This window comes from Thalassophryne amazonica, chromosome 16 (assembly GCF_902500255.1).
Source record: "Thalassophryne amazonica chromosome 16, fThaAma1.1, whole genome shotgun sequence".
Lineage (NCBI taxonomy): Eukaryota > Metazoa > Chordata > Actinopteri > Batrachoidiformes > Batrachoididae > Thalassophryne > Thalassophryne amazonica.
In genome coordinates, this window is record NC_047118.1 from 20,197,697 (window position 1) to 20,222,136 (window position 24,440).

Below are 24,440 nucleotides of genomic sequence, written 5' to 3' on the forward strand. Positions count from 1 at the left end.
TGGCCTACCAACAAACAGACATAGGTCCTTTTAATTTTTCTTTTTTTGCCAAACTTGGTATGTCATTGAAGGTTCAGCCCAAAATTTCCCTTAAATAATTAATTTTAGCACAGTTCAAGGAATTTTTATTTCATCAAGATTTGCACCAAATATGGCACAAAGGTGGATTCCAGAAATACCCTGGAAAAGTCTGCCAGACATCATCATTTGGATTTAGTACTTTCTGCAATGTGAACAAGATGTATGTTGAATGGAAACTACTATTTATCTTCATTTGTTCTTTTATTTATGTATGTACATCTTGATAATCATCTGAACACACTAAAAACATTTTGGGGAACTAAAGGTTTTAAACTTCAACATTACAATTTCAGTTCTTTAGGTTTGTCTAGGTTTTAGAATCACATAATAAAAGTTTGCAGTAGCTTCAGCTAAATGTTTTAGTGGTTGGTTGGTTTAGCGTTATCACAGCTAAGTTGTCAGAGGATTTTTTTTTTTTGGGGGGGGGGCACAACAAACTGCTAATATTGTATACAAACTGCACATATTGCAAAGACCAACTTCTTGGGAGGTCTGGCAAACACATCAGAGATCAAAACATACATAAGCAAATAAAAAGGCCAAACACAGGATTATCCTGATTTGAAATTTTATCTATTTACGCTGGTCTTTGATCACGTTTTGCTCACCCAAGATGCTGAAATTGAAATGTGCCCAAGCTGAGAATGATTAAGAGGTGGAGAATCTGACATGCTTTTGGATGTGGTTAAGTGGGTGCAGTTGTGGTAAGTTAATGAAGCATTTATAAATCACTTTAATCCCAAAGCCCCAATTATGAGGCGTATGCAGCCGATGGTTAACAACCACTTAAGAGTCTGGAAACAAGCCATAAACACCAGCATGGGGCACAAGAATAACAAACTGTATCACTATATCCAGAAAACCAATAAATGGGCGCAGACAGTAACTCAGCCGTAATTATGTGTTGTGTTTTCCAACAGCTCGACATCAAGTGTCAGATAATGAGAAATTAAAATAGCACAGGTGAAAGTAGAAGACATGTAGATGTTTAAGATTTTCGAGGGAATAAACGACTGGCATTTGAATGTTTGTGTGGATTTCGTCATTATGCCCGCCAAGGAGGTCATATGTCAGACGTGACACCTTCTCACACAACTATGACATGATCTCTGCTGCAGTCTGCACTTTAAGTGCATTATTTAAAGCATTTTCGCAGACCAAATTAAGTCAATATTGCAGTTACTGATTATGTACACCACTCTGTATACCTCAGGTACGCCATCTGTACAGTGTATATATATTTTATTTATATTTAATACAATGTACCATACTCCTTTTGGTTGGTTGCTTCAATGTTCTTGCACAAACACAGCTTTCTTGTATCACTGCTGTTGCTATGATTTCTGCTGCAAATTGCCAAATTATTTTTCAGACGATTGCCAAGAAAATATGATCGCACTGCTCGGTGCACACCTGATCCCATCAGATCTCAGAAGTTAAGCAGAGTAATTCCTGATTAGTAATTGGCTGGAAGACCACTTAAGGACACCAGGAACTGCACCCATTTCTCCACATACAACTGGAGTTGCATCAGGAAGGGCATTTGGTATAAAACTTGTGCCAAATTCTAATGCAGATCTCTACTTGATCCACTGTGGTGATCCTGGTCAACGTGGGGTAGCCTCAAGAATAAGTAGAAGAAAAACAAGAATCTGGATCTGGATTCTGTTTTTTCTTTTTCATTTATTTGTTTGTTTTGACATTTCGACTACAGTAATTTCTAAAAACCATTCCATCACAACTCTGGGAAAACCTGGTGGAATCAATGTTATCATAAGGAATGATCCATATTTTCTGTGAATGAGGAGTCATGTTTGGATTAATTTTCTTTTCCATAGCAAAAATGGAACATTAAAAAAAAAAAAAATCAATTTTCCCCCAAACTAATACAGTGATCTTGATGAGACCTGCCAGTCACACATATACCATGACAGACAGTCAAAAACTGAACATTCGTGCAAATAGACAAGGGTCTCAATCGGTTTCTGGAAAAATATTGTTAGTAAAGTTAGAGTTAAAAACATGCAATAAGTTGCATGATTTCTGTTTTTAAAAAAAAGCCACAGTAAGAATGGCCATTATTTGAGTGCATTTCTCATTAAATATTGTATTAGCCCAATTCATCTGTCTGAAGACCCTTGTGAAAACTGATTCACAGTGTAATACCAAACAAGATGGTAACAATCGTCCAGCAAAGTTACTGAAATCAAGCAGTCCAACTGCATTCTGCGCTAATACGTACTGTAGATTCATTTCTGTATAACAGACAGACATCGGGTACTGCAAATGCCATTCCATATGGCAAGTCTAGTTCCGTTAGAAGTTTTAAACAAAAAAGGAACATCACAGTAGAAAATCCACACTGTAAAACGTGATCCTTTTTTGCCGTGTCACATCTGGACCAGTTGAATCTCTCCACAAAATTCTGAAACAAATCCCAGCTGTGATGCTAAATCAGATGTTTGAAAGCTGAGACATAATTTAAAGACTAAAGTGTTTTGACTTAAGTGCCTATAAGGATTATAGAGGCTTTCACTCAGTCCGTCTCATAGCTCGTCCCGTGCCGTACTGTCCAAAGGGGACTGGAGCACGTCGGAGTTCTGGGCTTCCGAGCTGATCTCGGCCTGCTCTCTAGTCTTGCCTGAGCGGGCTCTGTCCCAGTCTGTGCGGATATTGTCATTGTCCCACACTGTCGAGGTCTCGGTGTCACTGATGTAGCCTGGATCACCCGTGTAGTGGGTCGGGTACACTAAAAGTGGCTCTGCTGAAAATGCCTTTAGGTCCCTTGTCTCAAATTGTTCCTTATAGTCGGACCTGAAGAAGAGGTTATAGTGTGAAAAAGTTTAAAAACGCCTCGGCTGAAAAACCTGAAACATCTGAAGTGCACTTACACAGGATGTTTATTGTACATGATGGGGAGAAATTCATCAACTGGCAAAATCTTCTTGAGTGGTTCAGCTTTCAGAAGCTTCTCAGCTCCTTGTAATGACATCATATAACCAAGTGTCCAATACGAGTAATCGGCTTCTACCAAGTTGTGTATATCTGGCACAGCTTTCTCTGGGTAATCTATTTGCATTCTCTTCCGACCAATGTAACTGCACAAAAAAAAAAAAAAAAAAGAATGAATAAATAAAACAAGGCACGAAGAAAAAAAAGAGTGCCACATTTACTCAGTTGGGAAATTCAGTATAACTTTAGGGATCCTAGTTGCAGTTGCTGAAGTCTACACTCACATGAGATCCCAGTCCAGTCCTTCATACTCCACCTCGTTCATTAAGTTCATCAAGCGACGTTTGAAGAAAACCTCAAAACGAAGGTCATCCTCAATCACCAAAGAGCTATGCAGACCCCGCTCCACGATCTAATTCCACAAACACAGGCGAGTCAATGCGAGTTGTGTTTCATAATCTGCTGAGTGTTGACGGATTCCGTCTGAGCTTCACCTCTTTCCAGATGTTATAGTGAGAAAGGAAGCACCCCAACTCTCCCTTTGTGAGTGGGCGACCGTGATAAGGGTCACTGTAACCAGGAAGCATGTGGATGCCCATAGCATGAATTTCACTGACATTCATTGCTCTGAAATGAAAAAAGACAATAAATGAAATGTAAGAGTGGTGAGAAAAGGAAGAGGAGTGATTACCAAATACTAAACAAAAGGTAACAGGAACTTACTTTCCATCTACCGCTGCAATGATCTTACAAGCGATCTCCTGCTCGTACAATGCCTTAAGCATGCGTTCCCGCCGGTCAGGGCGCTTCTGCAAGTTTATCATGAACACCTGCATGTGGGCCAAGAAATCAGTCAGTGAGTGCAATTCCACATTTCAGACAGCAGGCAGAAGCAGTGAGCACAGACGTGGACAGGCGGCCATTTTTGCAGATTCCATCTTCACGCCAGACTTTACTCACCTCATCAAAGCCCATTTTGTCAGGTTGTTTGCTACGACCACGTATGTATTTGGAAGGCGCCACTGGCGGATTTCGCACTAAATAGTGAGAGGCAAGATGGATGCAGAAATGGTATAAATGACATAGAACCCATGCTGGATGTTGTAGTTACATAAAATAGCAAAAGGTGGAATGAGAACGTCAAGCGGATGAAAACAAAGCGCTACGTGCAAACAAAAACTCCTTTGACGGAATACAAGCTACTCACCGTTAACCTCCAACAACGTGTGCAAGAAGCTGTCAGCTTCATCTTGCAAAGTATTATGGGATCGCAGTGGCACGGGGAAGTAGCCGTAAATTTCTTTGTTACACACAAACATTTGAACATCTGCGGGAAGTGGAGCACAAAAAATGTTTCATAATTATATATGCCAAGAATGTAATAAAATCATCAGCGTTTAATTATCTGTCTGACTGTTAGCAGGACTAGGTCAATATACTGCATGGATTTTAACAAAATTTTCATGACAGATAGATGTTAGGCCATGAAAGACTCCACTGAACTTTGGAGATGATCCGGATTTCAATTTGTACGCTTCACTTTGTCGGATTTGGGGGATTACGTAAAAACTACTTAACAGATTTTCACCACACATTGCTGTTAGGCCTTGGAAGACTCTATTTTGGAGGTGAACTGGATCTGGAATTCACTTTGTAGACTTAAGGATTACGTCAAACTACTTCACAGATACAACATCATGATGTAAAACCAAGATTAGGAAAACACTATTTTATTTCAACTTGTGAAATAAATATCAGATTATAACATCTTGATCAGTCGGACCATTCTGGATCAGTAAGCAATTACTGCATTGTGTTGCGGAATCCAGATTCAGGTAAAGTCCAAGTCACGATGTGAATCACATATCTATTATTTTGAGTCCTCTTCAACCCTTGGCTGATGTCCGAAATCTCAGATTGCTCGTTTAAACATGCAACAGTGACACCCAGTGGCCATCAAGACCCCGAGCGTAGCAACAAGAAACTTGACAGGTAACGAATGCCATGATTTCATTTTGCATGTTAACATGCCAACATGGCCACAAAGCACGGGGTTCACTGGTCCTCCACAATTGATAAAACTTAACCTTTCAGAGCTGAATATGTAGTAGATTTTACAGTTACTTACAGATACTTTGCTAGCAAACTAACTGCTAGCAAAGTCAGTGACTGACTAAATAAACAAACTAAATAAACATACACACATATATATACGCTCAACAAAAATATAAACGCAACACTTTTGGTTTTGCTCCCATTTTGTATGAGATGAACTCAAAGATCTAAAACTTTTTCCACATACACAATATCATCATTTCCCTCAAATATTGTTCACAAAGCAGTCTAAATCTGTGATAGTGAGCACTTCTCCTTTGCTGAGATAATCCATCCCACCTCACAGGTGTGGCATATCAAGATGCTGATTAGACACCATGATTAGTGCACAGGTGTGCCTTAGACTGTCCACAATAAAAGGACTCTGAAAGGTGCAGTTTTGTTTTATTGGGGGGGGGGGGGGGGATACCAGTCAGTATCTGGTGTGACCACCATATGCCTCATGCAGTGCAACACATCTCCTTTGCATAGAGTTGATCATGTTGTCAATTGTGGTCTGTGGAATGTTGGTCCACTCCTCTTCAATGGCTGTGCAAAGTTACTGGATATTGGCAGGAACTTGTACACGCTGTCGTATACGCCGGTCCAGAGCATCCCAAACATGCTCAATGGGTGACATGTCCGGTGAGTATGCCGGCCATGCAAGAACTGGGACATTTTCAGCTTCCAAGAATTGTGTACAGATCCTTGCAACATGAGGCCGTGCATTATCCTGCTGCAACATGAGGTGATGTTCTTGGATGTATGGCACAACAATGGGCCTCAGGATCTCGTCACGGTATCTCTGTGCATTCAAAATGCCATCAATAAAATGCACCTGTGTTCTTCGTCCATAACAGACGCCTGCCCATACCATAACCCCACCGCCACCATGGGCCACTCGATCCACAACATTGACATCAGAAAACCGCTCATCCACACGACGCCACACACGCTGTCCGCTATCTGCCCTGAACAGTGTGAACCAAGATTCATCCGTGAAGAGAACACCTCTCCAACGTGCCAAACGCCAGCGAATGTGAGCATTTGCCCACTCAAGTCGGTTACGACGACGAACTGGAGTCAGGTCGAGACCCCGATGAGGACGACGAGCATGCAGATGAGCTTCCCTGAGACGGTTTCTGACAGTTTGTGCAGAAATTCTTTGGTTATGCAAACCGATTGTTTCAGCAGCTGTCCGAGTGGCTGGTCTCAGACGATCTTGGAGGTGAACATGCTGGATGTGGAGGTCCTGGGCTGGTGTGGTTACACGTGGTCTGCGGTTTTGAGGCTGGTTGGATGTACTGCCAAATTCTCTGAAACGCCTTTGGAGACGGCTTATGGTAGAGAAATGAACATTCAATACACGAGCAACAGCTCTGGTTGACATTCCTGCTGTCAGCATGCCAATTGCACACTCCCTCAATTCTTGCGACATCTGTGGCATTGTGCTGTGTGATAAAACTGCACCTTTCAGAGTGGCCTTTTATTGTGGGCAGTCTAAGGCACACCTGTGTACTAATCATGGTGTCTAATCAGCATCTTGATATGGCACACCTGTGAGGTGGGATGGATTATCTCAGCAAAGGAGAAGTGCTCACTATCACAGATTTAGACTGGTTTGTGAACAATATTTGAGGGAAATGGTGATATTGTGTATGTGGAAAAAGTTTTAGATCTTTGAGTTCATCTCATACAAAATGGGAGCAAAACCAAAAGTGTTGCATTTATATTTTTGTTGTATATATATATATATATATATATATATAAATTCTGAATTTAGAAATTGACTGTAACATACCTGCCATCCGAGCAGAGAAAGCAAACACAATGATATCGTCAAAAGCCCAGCTGTACTTTGGATGGGGCGGGTGAAAGGCGAGCTTTCTGGATGCCTCTTTTCTGAGGTCTACCAAGAAGGTGGAGTAGACCATGGGAACTGCAAAACAGCCCTTTCGCACTCGTTTCCTTATGGGCAAATAGGCAGGGGTACGCTTGTAGTAACCCTGGAAAAAATATTATCGTCAACAATATAGCTCAAAGAATATTTAATTAGAATAAACCAAGTCAAGTTTGAGAGCATATGCTGGTGCGGCGCCTCACTGAAGTCACCAAGACACCATTGTGGTGACACCAGTGTCCCTACGGCCTTCTCCAGCCACTGGGGTCCTCGAAACCCAGGCACCTGTGTGCTCAATAATGCACCACATGTTCAAAATGCCAAAGCTTATGCTCCCTTACAATACAAGTGATTCTCCTCATGTTAGTCTCTCTTAGTACCCACTCGCTTTGATTTCAAAATGCTTTTATTGTGAAGCATGCTCATCAAATTGGAGATATAAGGTGGAGCTTTACATGTTTCGCTTATTGCCAGCAGTAATACAGTGCTGTCCAAAAGTATTGTTCTGCTTGACATTTCACACATTTTTATTTGTTTATGCCATTTCAAATACAAAAAGTAAATCAGGCTTTTTAATTTAAAATAAATCTAAAATGATCTTCCTTAAACTCAAAGTGAATCTGCACAACTTGACATAAATTAAAAATATAAAAGCAAGATGATGGGTTGCATAAGTAATGGGCCATTTTGGTATAATACCTGTAAATAATCAGTTTTATTGCCAGTTTTCTTCAGACAAGTCAGGGGATGGATACATGAACATTTCCAAGTCACTGAATATGTCTTGGACTTTATTTCCATCAATTATGAAGAAATACAAGCAGTATGACACTCTATAGTAAATCTGTGTGGATTAGACAGTTCTCAAAAACAGAGTGACTGTGCAAGAAGGAGAAGAGTGAGGAAAGACCACCAAGACACCCAGACAACCCAGAAGAAGTTATAAACGTCTGTGGCTGTGATTGGAGAAATTGTGCACAGTGCATGTTTTGCATTTTATATACCCAGTTATACAGCTTCATGATGAAGTGGTATAGAGGATTTTCATTAAAAAAAAGACCTGAAAGTTCAGCTATGATTTAGTAGAAGGTACATCTGAGATGCAAATGTTTACATGAAAGAAAAACCCCACATTCTCCAAGAGGGGTCATCCCTCTCTATGGAAGCATTCATCACAGTAACCAAACTCTTTAAAGCCGGAACGGTACCTGGGAAGTCATTCCACACCAAAAGTTGGAATATGCCGCACGGGATTCCAGCATCGGAGCAACAATGGTCTTATTCTCTTTCATTAGCTTCCAGAGCACATCAGGATTGGTTAGCAGGTTATCGCAGTCTACTAACTACACAAAAAAAAGAAGGGGAAAAAAATGGTTATTATTTAGAAAAGGGTGTTTGGCATGCCATAAACTAGAGGTAGATCTTTAAAGGAAATGCTGAAAATGTCAAGAAAGCTAAATGGGGCACAAGAATTGAAATTATATCAAAACCAAACTGTTATTTACAGCAGAAAAAGTCTATTTTTTCAAGTGAGAAGGCTGACAGTATTTCCAAAGTCTTGTGGAAGAAAATTATTACAATTTTGTTTTTATGCTGCTTCAAAATTATACCCTGGTGAACACAGACAATGTGGGCTGGGCTCTGGAATACAAATAGAAATGTGAAGAAGCTGTATTTTAAAATAAAGTTTATGCAGAGACAAACTTTGTGTGACACACAAGACTCCAATGGCCAAAACCAACATTTCAGCAAGAAAAAGGAGGTAAAAAAAAGCAACACCCCCTTCCTCCCCATTGAAATGAACCCTGTCCCTCTGTTGTATTTATTGTGAAATAACCAGCACTCTGGGAGTACGTTTGTTACGATGTGAATGTTTTTCAAGTCATATCCACTCGGGATGGAACAATAAACTTATTTCCAGATACAATGTGTGTCAGGATACTTGGGTGTTGGTTTGGTAATTAAATAACTAACACACTTTTTGGATCAAACATGCCAAGGTATCGTTCACAACCCCGGGCGTGGCCGCATAATAAGTGGAAAAAACGGTTTTCTTCAGCATTCACTAACGCATCCTTAACTGGTAAACCACGACACCTGCCACAGCGCGTCAGGCAGGTGGGCTGTTCATATTGGACACAGTTTTTCTAGATACTCAGCCACAGCATGCCCAGTCTCCTCGCCTCCACCAAGCCTGTATTAGAACTGCTCTGCAAAAATCAACGCATCTCAATCATTGCACTTACAAATAAAGACCTGCCTCCACCATCCGTTTTGCACTCTTACTGTAAATAATATGTACACATAAAGTACATATCACCTCAAATGTATGGTGGCTGGGAAGTGCAAAAACACTTTTACAAATGGCTGAACACTTTTACAAGAAGTCTTGAAACAAATTTACAAATGAGATTCTGACAGAAGGGGAATATACCAAATTACAAACATTCCCCTTCCGTCGCCTCCGGCATTCGGTGCATTCTCCTTCCGTCGCCTCCGGCATTCGGTGCATTCTCCTTCCGTCGCCTCCGGCATTCGGTGCATTCCCCTTCTGTCACATTCTGTCATTTGTAAATTTGTTTTGGGACTCTGTACATTTGTTTTGTGAGTTCTTTTAAAAGTGTTCTGCTGTTTGTAAAATTGTTTTTGCACTCCTCAGCCACCATATATTATGAGCTGATGACATAATTCTCAGATTAGATCTACACAAATATACTGCAGCAACTGCTGAAAGGAAACTGTACAACATGATTTCCATTTAATCAGTAAGCAATTGAATTTGAATTCTATTGATTCAGGACTTTAAAATGGATTCTCATATTGTAAAATTAAATATTGTGATACTCTGCTGATTCCACCCCACTCCCCCCAAACTAAAATGGATTCTCATATTGTAAAATTAAATATTGTGATACTCTGCTGATTCCACCCCACTCCCCCCAAACTTCTGTTATCCATTCAATACTTTGTGTGTGTTTAGAACTGATTTGTATAATGCACCAGAAAATAATCGGCCCACATCTCACGAGCAGACTCCAGTGCTACTTGTCTAAGTTTCATAACGTGCTCGTAGCGCTCATCCGTCCAGTGTTTGGGGCCCTCTTCATCATGATAATATCTGTAAGACACATTTGGACAGAAAGACACCGATTTTAATCATTGTTGCGAACTTGCGATCACTTTAAGTAGCATAAAATTTCAGTGAACATGAGAACATAACTGACCTGGGTTCTTCTTTTGGCCTCCACTCGACATAGTGGTAAAGGCTTTGCACCTTAATAAGCCAATCACGTAGCATAGCTGTGGTGTTGTCTTCACTGTGATCTGTTGCTACCCTGTAAATGCACAATAAACCCTCAGATATAGCCGTATTCTTCTTCAGACAGACAATAAAGACAAAACAGCTACAACATGCAACACAAAACCAGGCCGGATTCAAGCTGAGACAAGAGTTGCAAGATGACACCACTGCTTAGGTAACAACAGCTTTATGCTCATTTTCGTGTGCTCTCATTCTGTGCCGCTGTGGGAACTGACAAATGTTCAATGATACATGATACACAGGAACCACAATGTAAAAAACACCTCGGATTTTAAAGCAATAACATTAGATAAGTAAAACTGTTCAGACTGACTCGTCTATGTATCTACATGCGAGACACAGCATGACAGCGCGCACTTTCTGTCAGTTTCTGCACAGGAATGAAATGTATCAAACACCTTGTTTAGGTTGGCCTCATTCCATGTGCCTTGATCTGTGAAAAATCACGTTACAGCAACTACAGATTTCTTTCCTTCTTTCTTTACCCAATGGTAGTTTGCCTTTACAAACAAAAGCGCATCTGCACTGAAGCTGACCAAGTATGTATCTGGTTCCGATGGACAGCAGCCAAAATGTTTCACACAGATCTGTGAGAAGACTACAGTTACTCACTAAATCCCTTCTTTCTTCATATCCGCTGTCATTCCTTCAAACAGCTGCAAGCACAGAGTTACTCTCAGACCCTCCTGCCTCATGTTCAACTCGGGCAGTTTTGTTACCGCCGGCGATCTCGCCATACAGCAATGTGGTATTTCACTTGTGTGCGGCCTAGGTGTTATAATTGCAGTGGCAGAAGATTTAAATGACACTTTAGTTAAATTCCGTCTGAGGTGTGCTTGGAAGCAGATGCAAAGTGTGATGGTGAGAAAAAAACCCCTCCAGCATGCTTTGTTTATGTGCTGCAGATATGCTTGCAGAACATGTCAAAACACAACTGTGCCTACCTCAAACACATTTACAAAGGGGCTTCCCCCTCTTAAACCTCGACCCTTGGTGGAACGTAAAATGACGACTGAGCACCGCACTGATGACCTCCAGCCAGTCACGTAAACTTCTAAGAATTCCCGAAGGGCAAACACTAAAGTGGGCTGTCGGAGCATGTCTTTTGGACATTATGTGAGGAAAAGTCAGCTTTTCACCGCCTTCAGTTTTTGCCGAAGGGTAGCAGTCAGATGTTTAAATGGTTCATAACAATCATTTGCACTTCCCCACTACATAATCTCCTTGGAAAGTTGGCTTTGTCAAGAATGACAAACAGACGGCAACTGTGTTAGGTCTGGAAAAAACACAGCCCAACGGCAACACAAGTACAGTCAGCCAACATACCACACGCTTTGATATAGGATGAAATTATTCATCTTTACGGCAGTTTTGGTTTCAGTATCACTAATATCTTGTGTAGCTGGAATTACATCTCCAGGTCAGTGTGAAAAAGAAGATCTTGGAAGCTTAGGAGGAAAGTTGCATTGTTGAAATGCTGAGATAATTACAGAGAAGTAAAAATGCTACTTTTTTCATTATGAGAAACTTGTTTTAATATCGTAAAGAGCACAGGCTGTGGCTGAGATACTGAACAGATATTTTTTTCTTGGTGGGCCTAAAGAATTTTTACTCAAAGCGTATTTTAAAGCAAACTGTGCCTACATACACATTTTTAAGTGAAACATACAATACATGTTACCGTGGTGTTGTGGATGCCGCAAAGTGTAGCACCAGCAAATGCTCCCAGACTTGACATCTTATATTATCTGACTACTGTGAAGTTGGTCGGTTGTTCCCAGTGAAGTGCAAAAACAACAAAGCAAATAGTGGCCAAGCATCCCCCACTGGACGCAGCACCCCCTAGTGGTTAACCTACAGCTTTTTTTGGTCCTTCTTGACATTAGATTCCTGAACCCACATACCAAGTTTGGCTTTGATACAGCAAATCTGATATATGACCTGACTTCCTATTTAGCAGCGATTATGAAGTTTGGACAAAATCTGAGGTCTTTGAATTTTTTGTTTTTTCCATAAAATCCATTAAGTTGGAAAATGTGGTATAGCACAAACTGGTATGATAGGGTGCACTGAACACTGCTTGAGTCACAGAATCCAAATGTAGCTGATTTTTAAAAATAGTACATACGGATTAAAAGCTCTATGCATAAACCCACCTCAAAATATGACCCATTGGTGGTGCTACAGTGCTGCAGGTGCAGACATGAAATTTGGTGGAAACAGGGACAGCACTGTTCCCAGTAAATGCACCAAAATTTCATAACTTTTTAACCGCACTGTTTTAGTGACAACATGAATCATAATGGACAGATGCACTCACAGAGTGTGGTAAAGGCTTTGCGTGATGGTTCCATGGCCACAGGAGGCGCTGTTGGAGCAGATCCTGGAGCGAGTGTGGTGTTGAGAAACTGAGGCTAAATATACACATTATGTTATTTTGAATAACAAATGTCGTGCATGTGGTGGTGTTATGATGTGGCTACAATATAACGCAAAAAAGCACAGGAATGTTCAGGGCTCAATCCAACTGGCTGCAAATTTGAATTTACTAAACTTAAAAATATTAATCAGATATTGTGTTTATAGACAAGTGTGCACATAACTGGTGCTCATGGTGCTTGAGCACATATCTCCTGCATATAAATGATATGCAGGAGAAAACACAGAGGGAATCACTTTTTCTGCAGTCTACCATCATCGCTTTCCTCCTGAGAAGTGCTTCCCGCTGCGTTCTGCTGCGCATCATTTATTTTTAGCACACACAAGGATGATGAGCACAAGTTCTGTGCACACCTGCCTATAAATGTAACATCTGACTAATATTTTTACATTGTGGGCGAGACTGTTTATGCAGGGGTGGAGGCCAAGCAGTAAAGTATGCTAGTTTCCAGTGCAGAAGGTTCGAGGTTCAAGCCCGCTCCTACCATGCAATGCAGAGTTGCACCAGGAACTCTACAAAACTTGTGTCAAATCAATAATTGTGGTGATACTGAGTGAAAACAAAGGAGAAGCTGAAGGGACTTACTATGTGCATGCCTGTTTTTAGTTTGAGTATGCTCAAAAATGTCTATGAAGCTGGTTGGCTTAACTTTTATTTATTTTTAAATGTGTACTGAAATTCTTGGTGCTTCTACAGCGTCACTGAACCACCTTTGCCTTCAGGACCTGGACCAGAGGAATGCAATTTTGTAACTTTTCTTCACAATGCCTTGTTTCAAGAATTTGTTTCACTTGTCCTCAAACTGCATGGTCTCATGTGTGGTCTCAACAGTGTTGGAGAACTATGATGACGTAAAATGAATCTTCACCCTAATGTAAACTGTCCAACTAGGAAAAGTAAGACTCTTGTCTCATGTTATGGTTCTATAAAAGGAGCAGTTAAGGCTTCTCTTGGGTTCACCCTCTGGTTCCTCTGACCACAACACCATCAATCTCACCCCTGAACATAGGCCAACACTGAAGAGGGAGAATGTCAAATTAAGTCGAAGTCAATGTCTGGAGTGAAGAGGTTTTCTCCTAAATTACAGGGATGTTGGGACTGTACAGATTGGTCTGTGCTTTAAGGATTCTGCCTCAGATATCGATGAACTTACCAACAATGGATGTAGTTAATATTTCTTTTTGAGGGGCTAGTATCATTCATAAGAAGCACGTTAAAATGCACACTAATTAACTATGGGTCACCAAATCTTTGAAATGCGTTAGATAGAAAGCATGGGCATCAGTCAACGATGATGGGATGGAAAAAAGGGAGGCTAGGAGAGAGGTCACGGCACAAATCAAGAGGGCCAAGTTACAATATAAAAATAATCTGAAGGTTAAAAATAAGCAACAACAAATTAAAGGAAGCAAGGGATGGAATGAGGAAAATAACAGGCTAGTATAAAACTGAAAATGAGCCGGTAAACAAGGCAAACTACAGTGGCAGCAAGGACAACTCGGACAAATTTAAATTCGATGTTTGATGCTCATGATATAAAAATCACTATTTCAGAAAAATACAAATAAGACCCCAGGGCCAGAATGTATTTCAGACTGCTGCTGCTGGAGGAAAGGAGCTCCCCCATCCTCATTGTCCTCCTGCAAATCATGTGGGTGTGTCTCACATGATTTGCAGGACTTTCGATATGGACTTCTCCAACAGATTTCACCAAAATGTAAAGCAAGCCGTTTCAGGCCTAAATTTAGCTTGCGTACAGGATGGTAGTTTCCACACGCACAGACAGCTGTGAGACTGAGAAATTTTAACATGAAACCCCATCCATATTTAACGTTTAAGAAGTCAACAGAAATTGACTTCACAATATGACCTCCTTTAATGTGAGGAGCTAGTGTAATTTTTGATTCTGGTTGCTTTATTTTCCATCTGTGCTGCTTTCTATCACTGGGATAACACTGTCTGGTTCTGTTGAGTCTTTGAAATCCAGAAAGACACGTGTACTCTTTAACATATAATTTATGAGTAGGATATTGCTATCTTGTATGTCTTTGGCTAGTGCCATTTATGATGTGCATTATGTTTTTGTGTTCTGCACAACCACAAAATCAGAAGTTGGGATGTACGAAAAAGGCAAACTAACACCCCTACAGCACACTGTATGAACCAAACATAGGTCATGTTTTTTGTGTGTTTTGTGTCTATTTCATTTAATTTGTTAATATACATCAATTCAAATTCAAAAAGAAAAAATAATATAGCACCTTCAACTGCACCACAGACTAAAACAGTTAAATGTGGTCTATTAAACATTAGGTCTCTCTCTTCTAAGTCCCTGTTGGTAAATGATATAATAATTGATCAACATATTGATTTATTCTGCCTTACAGAAACCTGGTTACAGCAGGATGAATATGTTAGTTTAAATGAGTCAACACCCCCGAGTCACACTAACTGTCAGAATGCTCGTAGCACGGGCCGGGGCGGAGGATTAGCAGAAATCTTCCATTCCAGCTTATTAATTAATCAAAAACCTAGACAGAGCTTTAATTCATTTGAAAGCTTGTCTCTTAGTCTTGTCCATCCAAATTGGAAGTCCCAAAAACCAGTTTTATTTGTTATTATCTATCGTCCACCTGGTCGTTACTGTGAGTTTCTCTGTGAATTTTCAGACCTTTTGTCTGACTTAGTGCTTAGCTCAGATAAGATAATTATAGTGGGCGATTTTAACATCCACACAGATGCTGAGAATGACAGCCTCAACACTGCATTTAATCTATTATTAGACTCTATTGGCTTTGCTCAAAAAGTAAATGAGTCCACCCACCACTTTAATCATATCTTAGATCTTGTTCTGACTTATGGTATGGAAATAGAAGACTTAACAGTATTCCCTGAAAACTCCCTTCTGTCTGATCATTTCTTAATAACATTTACATTTACTCTGATGGACTACCCTGCAGTGGGGAATAAGTTTCATTACACTAGAAGTCTTTCAGAAAGCGCTGTAACTAGGTTTAAGGATATGATTCCTTCTTTATGTTCTCTAATGCCATATACCAACACAGTGCAGAGTAGCTACCTAAACTCTGTAAGGGAGATAGAGTATCTCGTCAATAGTTTTACATCCTCATTGAAGACAACTTTGGATGCTGTAGCTCCTCTGAAAAAGAGAGCTTTAAATCAGAAGTGTCTGACTCCGTGGTATAACTCACAAACTCGTAGCTTAAAGCAGATAACCCGTAAGTTGGAGAGGAAATGGCGTCTCACTAATTTAGAAGATCTTCACTTAGCCTGGAAAAAGAGTCTGTTGCTCTATAAAAAAGCCCTCCGTAAAGCTAGGACATCTTTCTACTCATCACTAATTGAAGAAAATAAGAACAACCCCAGGTTTCTTTTCAGCACTGTAGCCAGGCTGACAAAGAGTCAGAGCTCTATTGAGCTGAGTATTCCATTAACTTTAACTAGTAATGACTTCATGACTTTCTTTGCTAACAAAATTTTAACTATTAGAGAAAAAATTACTCATAACCATCCCAAAGACGTATCGTTATCTTTGGCTGCTTTCAGTGATGCCGGTATTTGGTTAGACTCTTTCTCTCCGATTGTTCTGTCTGAGTTATTTTCATTAGTTACTTCATCCAAACCATCAACATGTTTATTAGACCCCATTCCTACCAGGCTGCTCAAGGAAGCCCTACCATTATTTAATGCTTCGATCTTAAATATGATCAATCTATCTTTGTTAGTTGGCTATGTACCACAGGCTTTTAAGGTGGCAGTAATTAAACCATTACTTAAAAAGCCATCACTTGACCCAGCTATCTTAGCTAATTATAGGCCAATCTCCAACCTTCCTTTTCTCTCAAAAATTCTTGAAAGGGTAGTTGTAAAACAGCTAACTGATCATCTGCAGAGGAATGGTCTATTTGAAGAGTTTCAGTCAGGTTTTAGAATTCATCATAGTACAGAAACAGCATTAGTGAAGGTTACAAATGATCTTCTTATGGCCTCGGACAGTGGACTCATCTCTGTGCTTGTTCTGTTAGACCTCAGTGCTGCTTTTGATACTGTTGACCATAAAATTTTATTACAGAGATTAGAGCATGCCATAGGTATTAAAGGCACTGCGCTGCAGTGGTTTGAATCATATTTGTCTAATAGATTACAATTTGTTCATGTAAATGGGGAATCTTCTTCACAGACTAAAGTTAATTATGGAGTTCCACAAGGTTCTGTGCTAGGACCAATTTTATTCACTTTATACATGCTTCCCTTAGGCAGTATTATTAGACGGTATCGCTTAAATTTTCATTGTTACGCAGATGATACCCAGCTTTATCTATCCATGAAGCCAGAGGACACACACCAATTAGCTAAACTGCAGGATTGTCTTACAGACATAAAGACATGGATGACCTCTAATTTCCTGCTTTTAAACTCAGATAAAACTGAAGTTATTGTACTTGGCCCCACAAATCTTAGAAACATGGTGTCTAACCAGATCCTTACTCTGGATGGCATTACCCTGACCTCTAGTAATACTGTGAGAAATCTTGGAGTCATTTTTGATCAGGATATGTCATTCAAAGCGCATATTAAACAAATATGTAGGACTGCTTTTTTGCATTTACGTAATATCTCTAAAATCAGAAAGGTCTTGTCTCAGAGTGATGCTGAAAAACTAATTCATGCATTTATTTCCTCTAGGCTGGACTATTGTAATTCATTATTATCAGGTTGTCCTAAAAGTTCCCTAAAAAGCCTTCAGTTAATTCAAAATGCTGCAGCTAGAGTACTGACGGGGACTAGAAGGAGAGAGCATATCTCACCCATATTGGCCTCTCTTCATTGGCTTCCTGTTAATTCTAGAATAGAATTTAAAATTCTTCTTCTTACTTATAAGGTTTTGAATAATCAGGTCCCATCTTATCTTAGGGACCTCGTAGTACCATATCACCCCAATAGAGCGCTTCGCTCTCAGACTGCAGGCTTACTTGTAGTTCCTAGGGTTTGTAAGAGTAGAATGGGAGGCAGAGCCTTCAGCTTTTAGGCTCCTCTCCTGTGGAACCAGCTCCCAATTCAGATCAGGGAGACAGACACCCTCTCTACTTTTAAGATTAGGCTTAAAACTTTCCTTTTTGCTAAAGCTTATAGTTAGGGCTGGATCAGGTGACCCTGAACCTGTTGTGAAAGTGTAGGTACACGGACCCACAACAGGGGGCGTAATGAACGGACAATGGAGAAAGGTGAATAACAAGTTTTACTGTTGTGAAACGAGCACAACGAATACAACAATTAACAATTTGGGGTCGAATCCGCTGGTGTCGTGTGGGCAGGCTCGAAGGTAGGAGACGTCCGTCTCAGTCGAACCGGAACCACCCAGATCTCCTCTGCCACCGAACCCTGGAAATACTGGAACCGCCAAGTCCCGAATTCCCAGGTGGCCACTGCCTCCGCTCGTCGGATCCGGTACTGCTGGCGGGAGAGAGCAACAACACACAGGTGTGGATGCGACAGCACCCAGTAACGGAGAGGGGAAGAGCCGCCTCCACCTCTTGTCAATATATAGCAGGAAGGTGAGTACTTATCCAAGCAATTTAGCTATCAGTAGTCAGCAGTCCTGAAAAGGTTTAACAAGTTTTAGCTGGTTATTCAGTATATGAATGCAGAGAACGTTACCTCAGTCTTAAGGCGATATCTCGGCACTGAGGTGGAGACGCCGTCCTGATGATATACCCCCGGGCTGAGTGGAGTCAGCTGTGTCCAGTAATGGGTGACAGCTGTCACCCTGACTGCTCTCATACGGCAGCGGCGCCCTCTGGTGCCTGGAGCCCGCACTCCAGGCAGGGCGCCCTCTGGTGGTGGTGGGCCAGCAGTACCTCCTCTTCAGCAGCCCACACAACAGAACCATCCCTTAGTTATGCTGCTATAGACGTAGACTGCTGGGGGGTTCCCATGATGCACTGTTTCTTTCTCTTTTTGCTCTGTATGCACCACTCTGCATTTAATCATTAGTGATCGATCTCTGCTCCCCTCCACAGCATGTCTTTTTCCTGGTTCTCTCCCTCAGCCCCAACCAGTCCCAGCAGAAGACTGCCCCTCCCTGAGCCTGGTTCTGTTGGAGGTTTCTTCCTGTTAAAAGGGAGTTTTTCCTTCCCACTGTAGCCAAGTGCTTGCTCACAGGGGGTCGTTTTGACCGTTGGGGTTTTACATAATTATTGTATGGCCTTGCCTTACAATATAAAGCGCCTTGGGGCAACTGTTTGTTGTGATTTGGCGCTATATAAAAAAAATTGATTGATTGATTGATCAATTCCTGAATTTCAGGCCTGCAAAACATTCAAAAATAAAAACAAAACAAAAAATAAAAAATGTTACTTCAAAAGAATTGATGTCAACATGTGACTGAGCTGAGTCTTTGAGGAGCAAACATGTGCAAGGATGTCCACTTTGTCAACAAATTCATGAGAAAAATCAATGAAAAAAAAAATGTTCCTCATCAAAAGTTTTGAAGGGATTTGCATATTTCTCCCTCTACGGTGCATAATATCAAATGATTCAAGAAATCTGGAGGAATTTGAGTGCATAAAGTGCAAGGGCACAAGTCTAAGCTGAACACCCATGATCCCCGATTCCTCAGATGGCACTGAATCAATAACTGTTATTCATCAATAGCTGATATAACCACATGGGCAAGGGATTATTTTGGAAAACCTTTGTCAAGCACTACAATATGGAGTTACATTTACAAATGCCACTTAAAACTGAAAAAGGAAGCCTTATGTTAACCTTGTCCAGAAGCAGTATAGACTTCTCTGAGCTCGGAGACATCTGGGTTGGACCATCACACTGTGGAAATGTTTAATATGACCAAACAGTACAATTACTATTCCAGATTTTTTTTTTTTTTGGATGAAATGGACAGTGTGCTCCAGACAAAAGAACCATCCAGACTGTTATCATCAACAAGTCCAAAAGCCAGGGCTTGTCATGGTATGGAGTTAATGTCAGGGCCCTTACACTTCTGTGATGGCAGCATTAATGCAGAAAAGTAGCACATGGAAATTTTAGAGCAACACATGCTGCCTTCAAGATGACATCTTCTCCAAAGATGCCCACACATTTTCCAACAAGACAATGCAAAAACCACATTCTGCACACATTACAAGGGCATACTGGCTAGTAGACTGGCCTGCCTGCAGTCCTGCCATGTCCTCAAGAGAGAATGTGGGGAGAATTTTTAAATGAAAACTACAAGAATAATGACCACATATTGTTGCACACCTTAAGATGTGCATCTTAAGGTGTGCAACAATATAGGGTCAATCTTTCCACATCATTAATGCACATTGTTGCACACCTTAAGACGTCTTAAGGTGTGCAACAATATGTTTGCAAGAAGAATGCAAGAATATGCTTGCACCTGAAATGGAATGGCAACATTACAAAGTTTTTTGTAATGTGTTGCAGGCCTTAAATGCTGGAATGGATGCATATTAGCAAACGAAATGAAGTTGACCAGATATAACATAAAATCTTGGGTTCATATGGTCTGCAATGAAATAGAAGTCAAAGTAAATATAAGAATCGCTGCTGCTTTTTTTTTTTTAAACTTGCATTTTCCATTCTGCCCCACATTTTTCCTCATTTGTGGTTGTACATACATTTAAAGATTCACTGTGTTTTAATGAGTTTTATATTACTGCAATGTGTACTGCTTTTAATTATGTTATGCATAATTGGTAATGCATAACATAATTAAATTTTTGTCCCAAATTGGGACATAACAGGTATGGTTTTACGTGTGTTTGTGTGTGTGTGCGCGCGGATGTGTGTGGACACTGGGAAGTGTTTCAGAGTTGCACCTCAATCTCTCCACATCATTAATGCCTTTTTCTCCCCCACACTGTCTCTTCTGTGACTGTGTTTTGGATGCAAAGGAAGGTGCAATACCATTTTGTATGTGCAGCCACCACCCAATAGCAGCACAAATAAATACTTATAAACTCACCATCAGCTGAGGTTATTTATTTATAATCCAGCTCAATCATAATTTTGTGTGAGTTTAGTTTCACTTTGTGAACTGTAGAGTGACACTGACAGCAGTCATGTGACTGTTTCCATGTATGTACCTACACTAACCAGTGTGGATAACAGGCAAATGAAGATTGTCACAAGGACACACAGATCAGATCTGGTCACTAGCCACATATAATGTGGACAGTCAATCATCGACATCTGATTTGAGGCAGATATGCAGGGTTCTCACCATGATTTTTTCACAGCATGGGGGGGACATAGTGAGGCCTAGCCACATGAGGAGAGTTGTAGGCGCGGGTATTGTAGGAGGGTCCGGGGGCACCCCCCAGAAAACTTTGAAATTTATAACACTTTGAAACACTATTTCCTGCATTTTGAGGGCCAGTTTGTGTTGCTAACTGAGACGTTAAATAACGTGCGACATGGCCTTTCAAAAAGGGGGAAGAAAAAAACAAAACAAAACAGAAAAGCCCCCTATGCTGGTTAAATCACAACACAGGGGCCCAAATCACAGCGTAGGGGATCCAAATCACAGTATAGGGGCCGCCTATGCTCAAATGCACTGGCGAGAACCCTGGATATGCAATAAATATGATTTGCAGCCAATCATGCTCTGTATAAGCCTGATCCCATCACAGTGGGTCCTGGTTAGTACTTGGAAGGGAGACCACTTTGGAAGACCAGGGATTGTGTGCGTTTGTCCAGACAGAACTGGAATTATGGCACGAAGGGCATCCGGCATAAAATTTGTGGCAAATCCCATATGGATCTGTGCAGATCTGCTGTGGCGACTCTGAACAAACAGGAGCAGCCGAAAAGACAACAACAACAAAACATGCAATAAATCTGATTTGAAGTGACAGTCTGAACAAAACCACTCACTTATGCTGGTTTTGAGGGTTTAATTTTACTGAAATGTATAAAAGAGACAGAAATTTGAACAGTACTTCTCCATCCAGACCACGGCTTTGCACGCTCCCAGAAATCTTGCACAGTAACAGAAATCTGACATGGTCCAATTCTATAATTTTTCTTTCACCTTTGCAGACTGTGCAAAACATCTTGAATTCTGCCATTTTCCAACAATCAAATATTTTATGGATATAAATACGTGTGTGTGTTTTTTTTTCTGGAAGTAAAGATATGTTATTTTTCTTGATACTAAACCGTTAGTCAATGATCAAAATTCAACTAAAGACGTAAATGAACACGTGAACAGCTCCCCTAGTGGCCAAAGCGGTGCACTTCCATCCACGTATACACATGAATGTATGGCTGCAGACGTGCACGCCTCTGTGCTCGTTAACGTCAAGTAAACTTAACAGCAGGAAACTTCAAACGGGTTTTTTTGTTTTGGCAGTCACTTCTTACCACAACGCCATGCGGTCTTTGGGGTAGTTGAGCCGCTCGATGGTGCCGAGTACGTGAGGTAGAGAGTGTTCCGAGTTCCTGCAGTTCAGGGCGACCAGGAGCCGGGGAGCGAGTAGGGAAGACTCCGGGCTCCAGCGCTCCTCCGCGAAATAAGCCCCAACATGTCGGCAGCAGGACAGTAACGACACAGACAGGACCAGAGCCAACATTAGAATTAAGTAACTTAAAAAAATAAGATTAAAACACCCTCACAAGTTATCCTTTCAGTGTAGCCACAGCAACAGTCACAGACTGGACGTGACGGCCAACAAAGAGCAGAGCTTTAAAGGGAAGGGCGTCCGTCCTTAAAGGGGATGGACTAGTCAAAGCCAGGCAGAATTAAGTTTTATTTCTTTAATTTTAAATCGTTAAATAATACTGAAAGCACCCGTAGAGTAGTGTTAAATGTAGCACTGTACAGTGGCTGTTTCAATGGATTTCAGTCTCACAACTACAGCGGCACTCAGAAGAGCGCTAATGGTGCGTTCGTGTTGTTCTCGAAGGTCGGAATTCCAACTTGTACTCCGATGCTGTATTCAGAACCCCTAGAAGGTCGGAAACACCAGGCATAAAAAAAACCCCTACTTCTGGAAAAAGTGCATTCATGAGATTACCTTGGAGATAAATATGGTTTAACTACTTAGCCTATCACCGCAGAGCTAGGCTAATGTTGTCTTTCGGCCTAAATTAAATAGTCAAAGATGTTTTTGCTGATATTTGGTGCTGTTAAATAATATACAAATAATGAATGTTCAATAGGTACAAATATTTCAACTGGAACGTACCATTCAACGAGGTGAAGCCAAGTTGAATGGTTTGTTCCAGCTTTTGCAGAATTAAATATTTGTTCTATTGAAAAAATGTAAAAACATTCATTATTTGTTTTATATAACAGCTAAAATAGATCCTCGTCATTTAATATTAATTTATAAACAACAGAAAAGGGACTTACATTTTGGTGTTCCACTACTGCTAAAGTTCAAATTGTGACATGTAGTCCAGTGATGCAGTGCACTGACTTCAGACTTCCATAAAACAAATAAATAAAATAAAACACTTTGTGTAGTTCCTCAGTCTAGCCAAAAATCACATTAGCTTTTCAGCTTTTCATCTGAACAGCTCTTCATGCATCTTGATGGCTTACAGCGGAGTAGATTTTGTGTGTGTGTTAGAAGAATTAGCACCATCAGTTAGCTCAATCAAATCGTCGTCTCACTTGTGTCGTTGTCCCGAGCGTGTGCGCGCGCTCACACAACCGGGTTGGCGGTTGTCCGCACGTGTACTACAAAAAAAAAAAAAAAAAAAAAAAAAATTGTACATCCTCAGTGCAGCAAAAGAAAATCACAGAAATTAGTTCAGCTTTTCATTCTAACTTCCTGCTAGCAGCCTCCAGACAGCGCAGTGGACTTGTTTTGTGTGTGCACGTGTGCGCTTCGCAGTGTGTGTGTATATATATATATATGTGTGTGTGTGTGTGTGTGTGTGTGCAGAGTGCAATGGTACCAACATATGGAACCAAATTGCACTCTAAATGCAACACAAATGAGACAAATAATCCATGTCACGTGACATACAAAGCACCACTCAAATGACAAGGATCTGCTCAGCCATTATATAATATACAAATAATGAATATTTATGTGTACAATGGTACGAATATTTCATGAGGTGAAAGCTGGAACGGACCATTCAACGAGGCAAAGCTGAAAATATTTGTTCCACTGAAAGAATGAAAAATCATTCATTATTTGTTTTATATAATGTTGAAAATAGATCCTTTGATATTTTATTGTTATACACAACAGAAGCGGGACTTACATTTTGGTGTCGCATGAGAAACTTGTCCATCTTTTCATCCTAACAGCTCTTCATGCCTCCAGACAGCTTACAAAGTGGTGGATTTGTTTCATCATGTTAGAAGAGTTAACACCGTCAATTACCTCCTTCAAATCATCGTCCGCCAAGCTAAACGGCGCCCCTGGTAATGTGAGCGTGTGAGGTGGTCTGGGAGTACAATAGTACATTTCATATAGTATAAAAATTGCACACTAAAAAGAACTATTGCATGGTAAATGAAACATAATGGCAAATGGTATGAATAATCCATGCAACGTGACCTACAAACCACCAATCATATGACAAGGATCCACTCAGCTGTTATAACTGTTATAGCTATTATAACTGTTATATATAGCTGTTAT

General features: G+C 40.6%; 1 protein-coding gene across 2 annotated transcripts; it reads right to left on the reverse strand.

The window, feature by feature from the left end:
- Positions 1–1,770: 1,770 nt before the first annotated feature.
- Positions 1,771–22,727, reverse strand: colgalt1a (collagen beta(1-O)galactosyltransferase 1a). Of its 2 annotated transcripts, none has more exons than XM_034190642.1 (12): positions 22,201–22,727; positions 10,252–10,362; positions 10,028–10,145; positions 8,236–8,370; positions 6,929–7,133; positions 4,241–4,360; positions 3,994–4,070; positions 3,757–3,863; positions 3,528–3,660; positions 3,318–3,445; positions 2,973–3,179; positions 1,771–2,895 (listed from the first exon to the last, which is right to left on the reverse strand). In XM_034190642.1, the coding sequence occupies exons 1-12, from the start codon at positions 22,407–22,409 to the stop codon at positions 2,628–2,630; spliced, it is 1,818 nt and encodes a 605-aa protein (XP_034046533.1). In that variant the 5' UTR covers positions 22,410–22,727; the 3' UTR covers positions 1,771–2,627. The 2 variants fall into 2 exon arrangements, with proteins under 2 accessions (XP_034046533.1, XP_034046532.1); XM_034190641.1 differs by having other exon boundaries at positions 8,236–8,367; positions 10,025–10,145; positions 22,201–22,726.
- Positions 22,728–24,440: the final 1,713 nt, after the last annotated feature.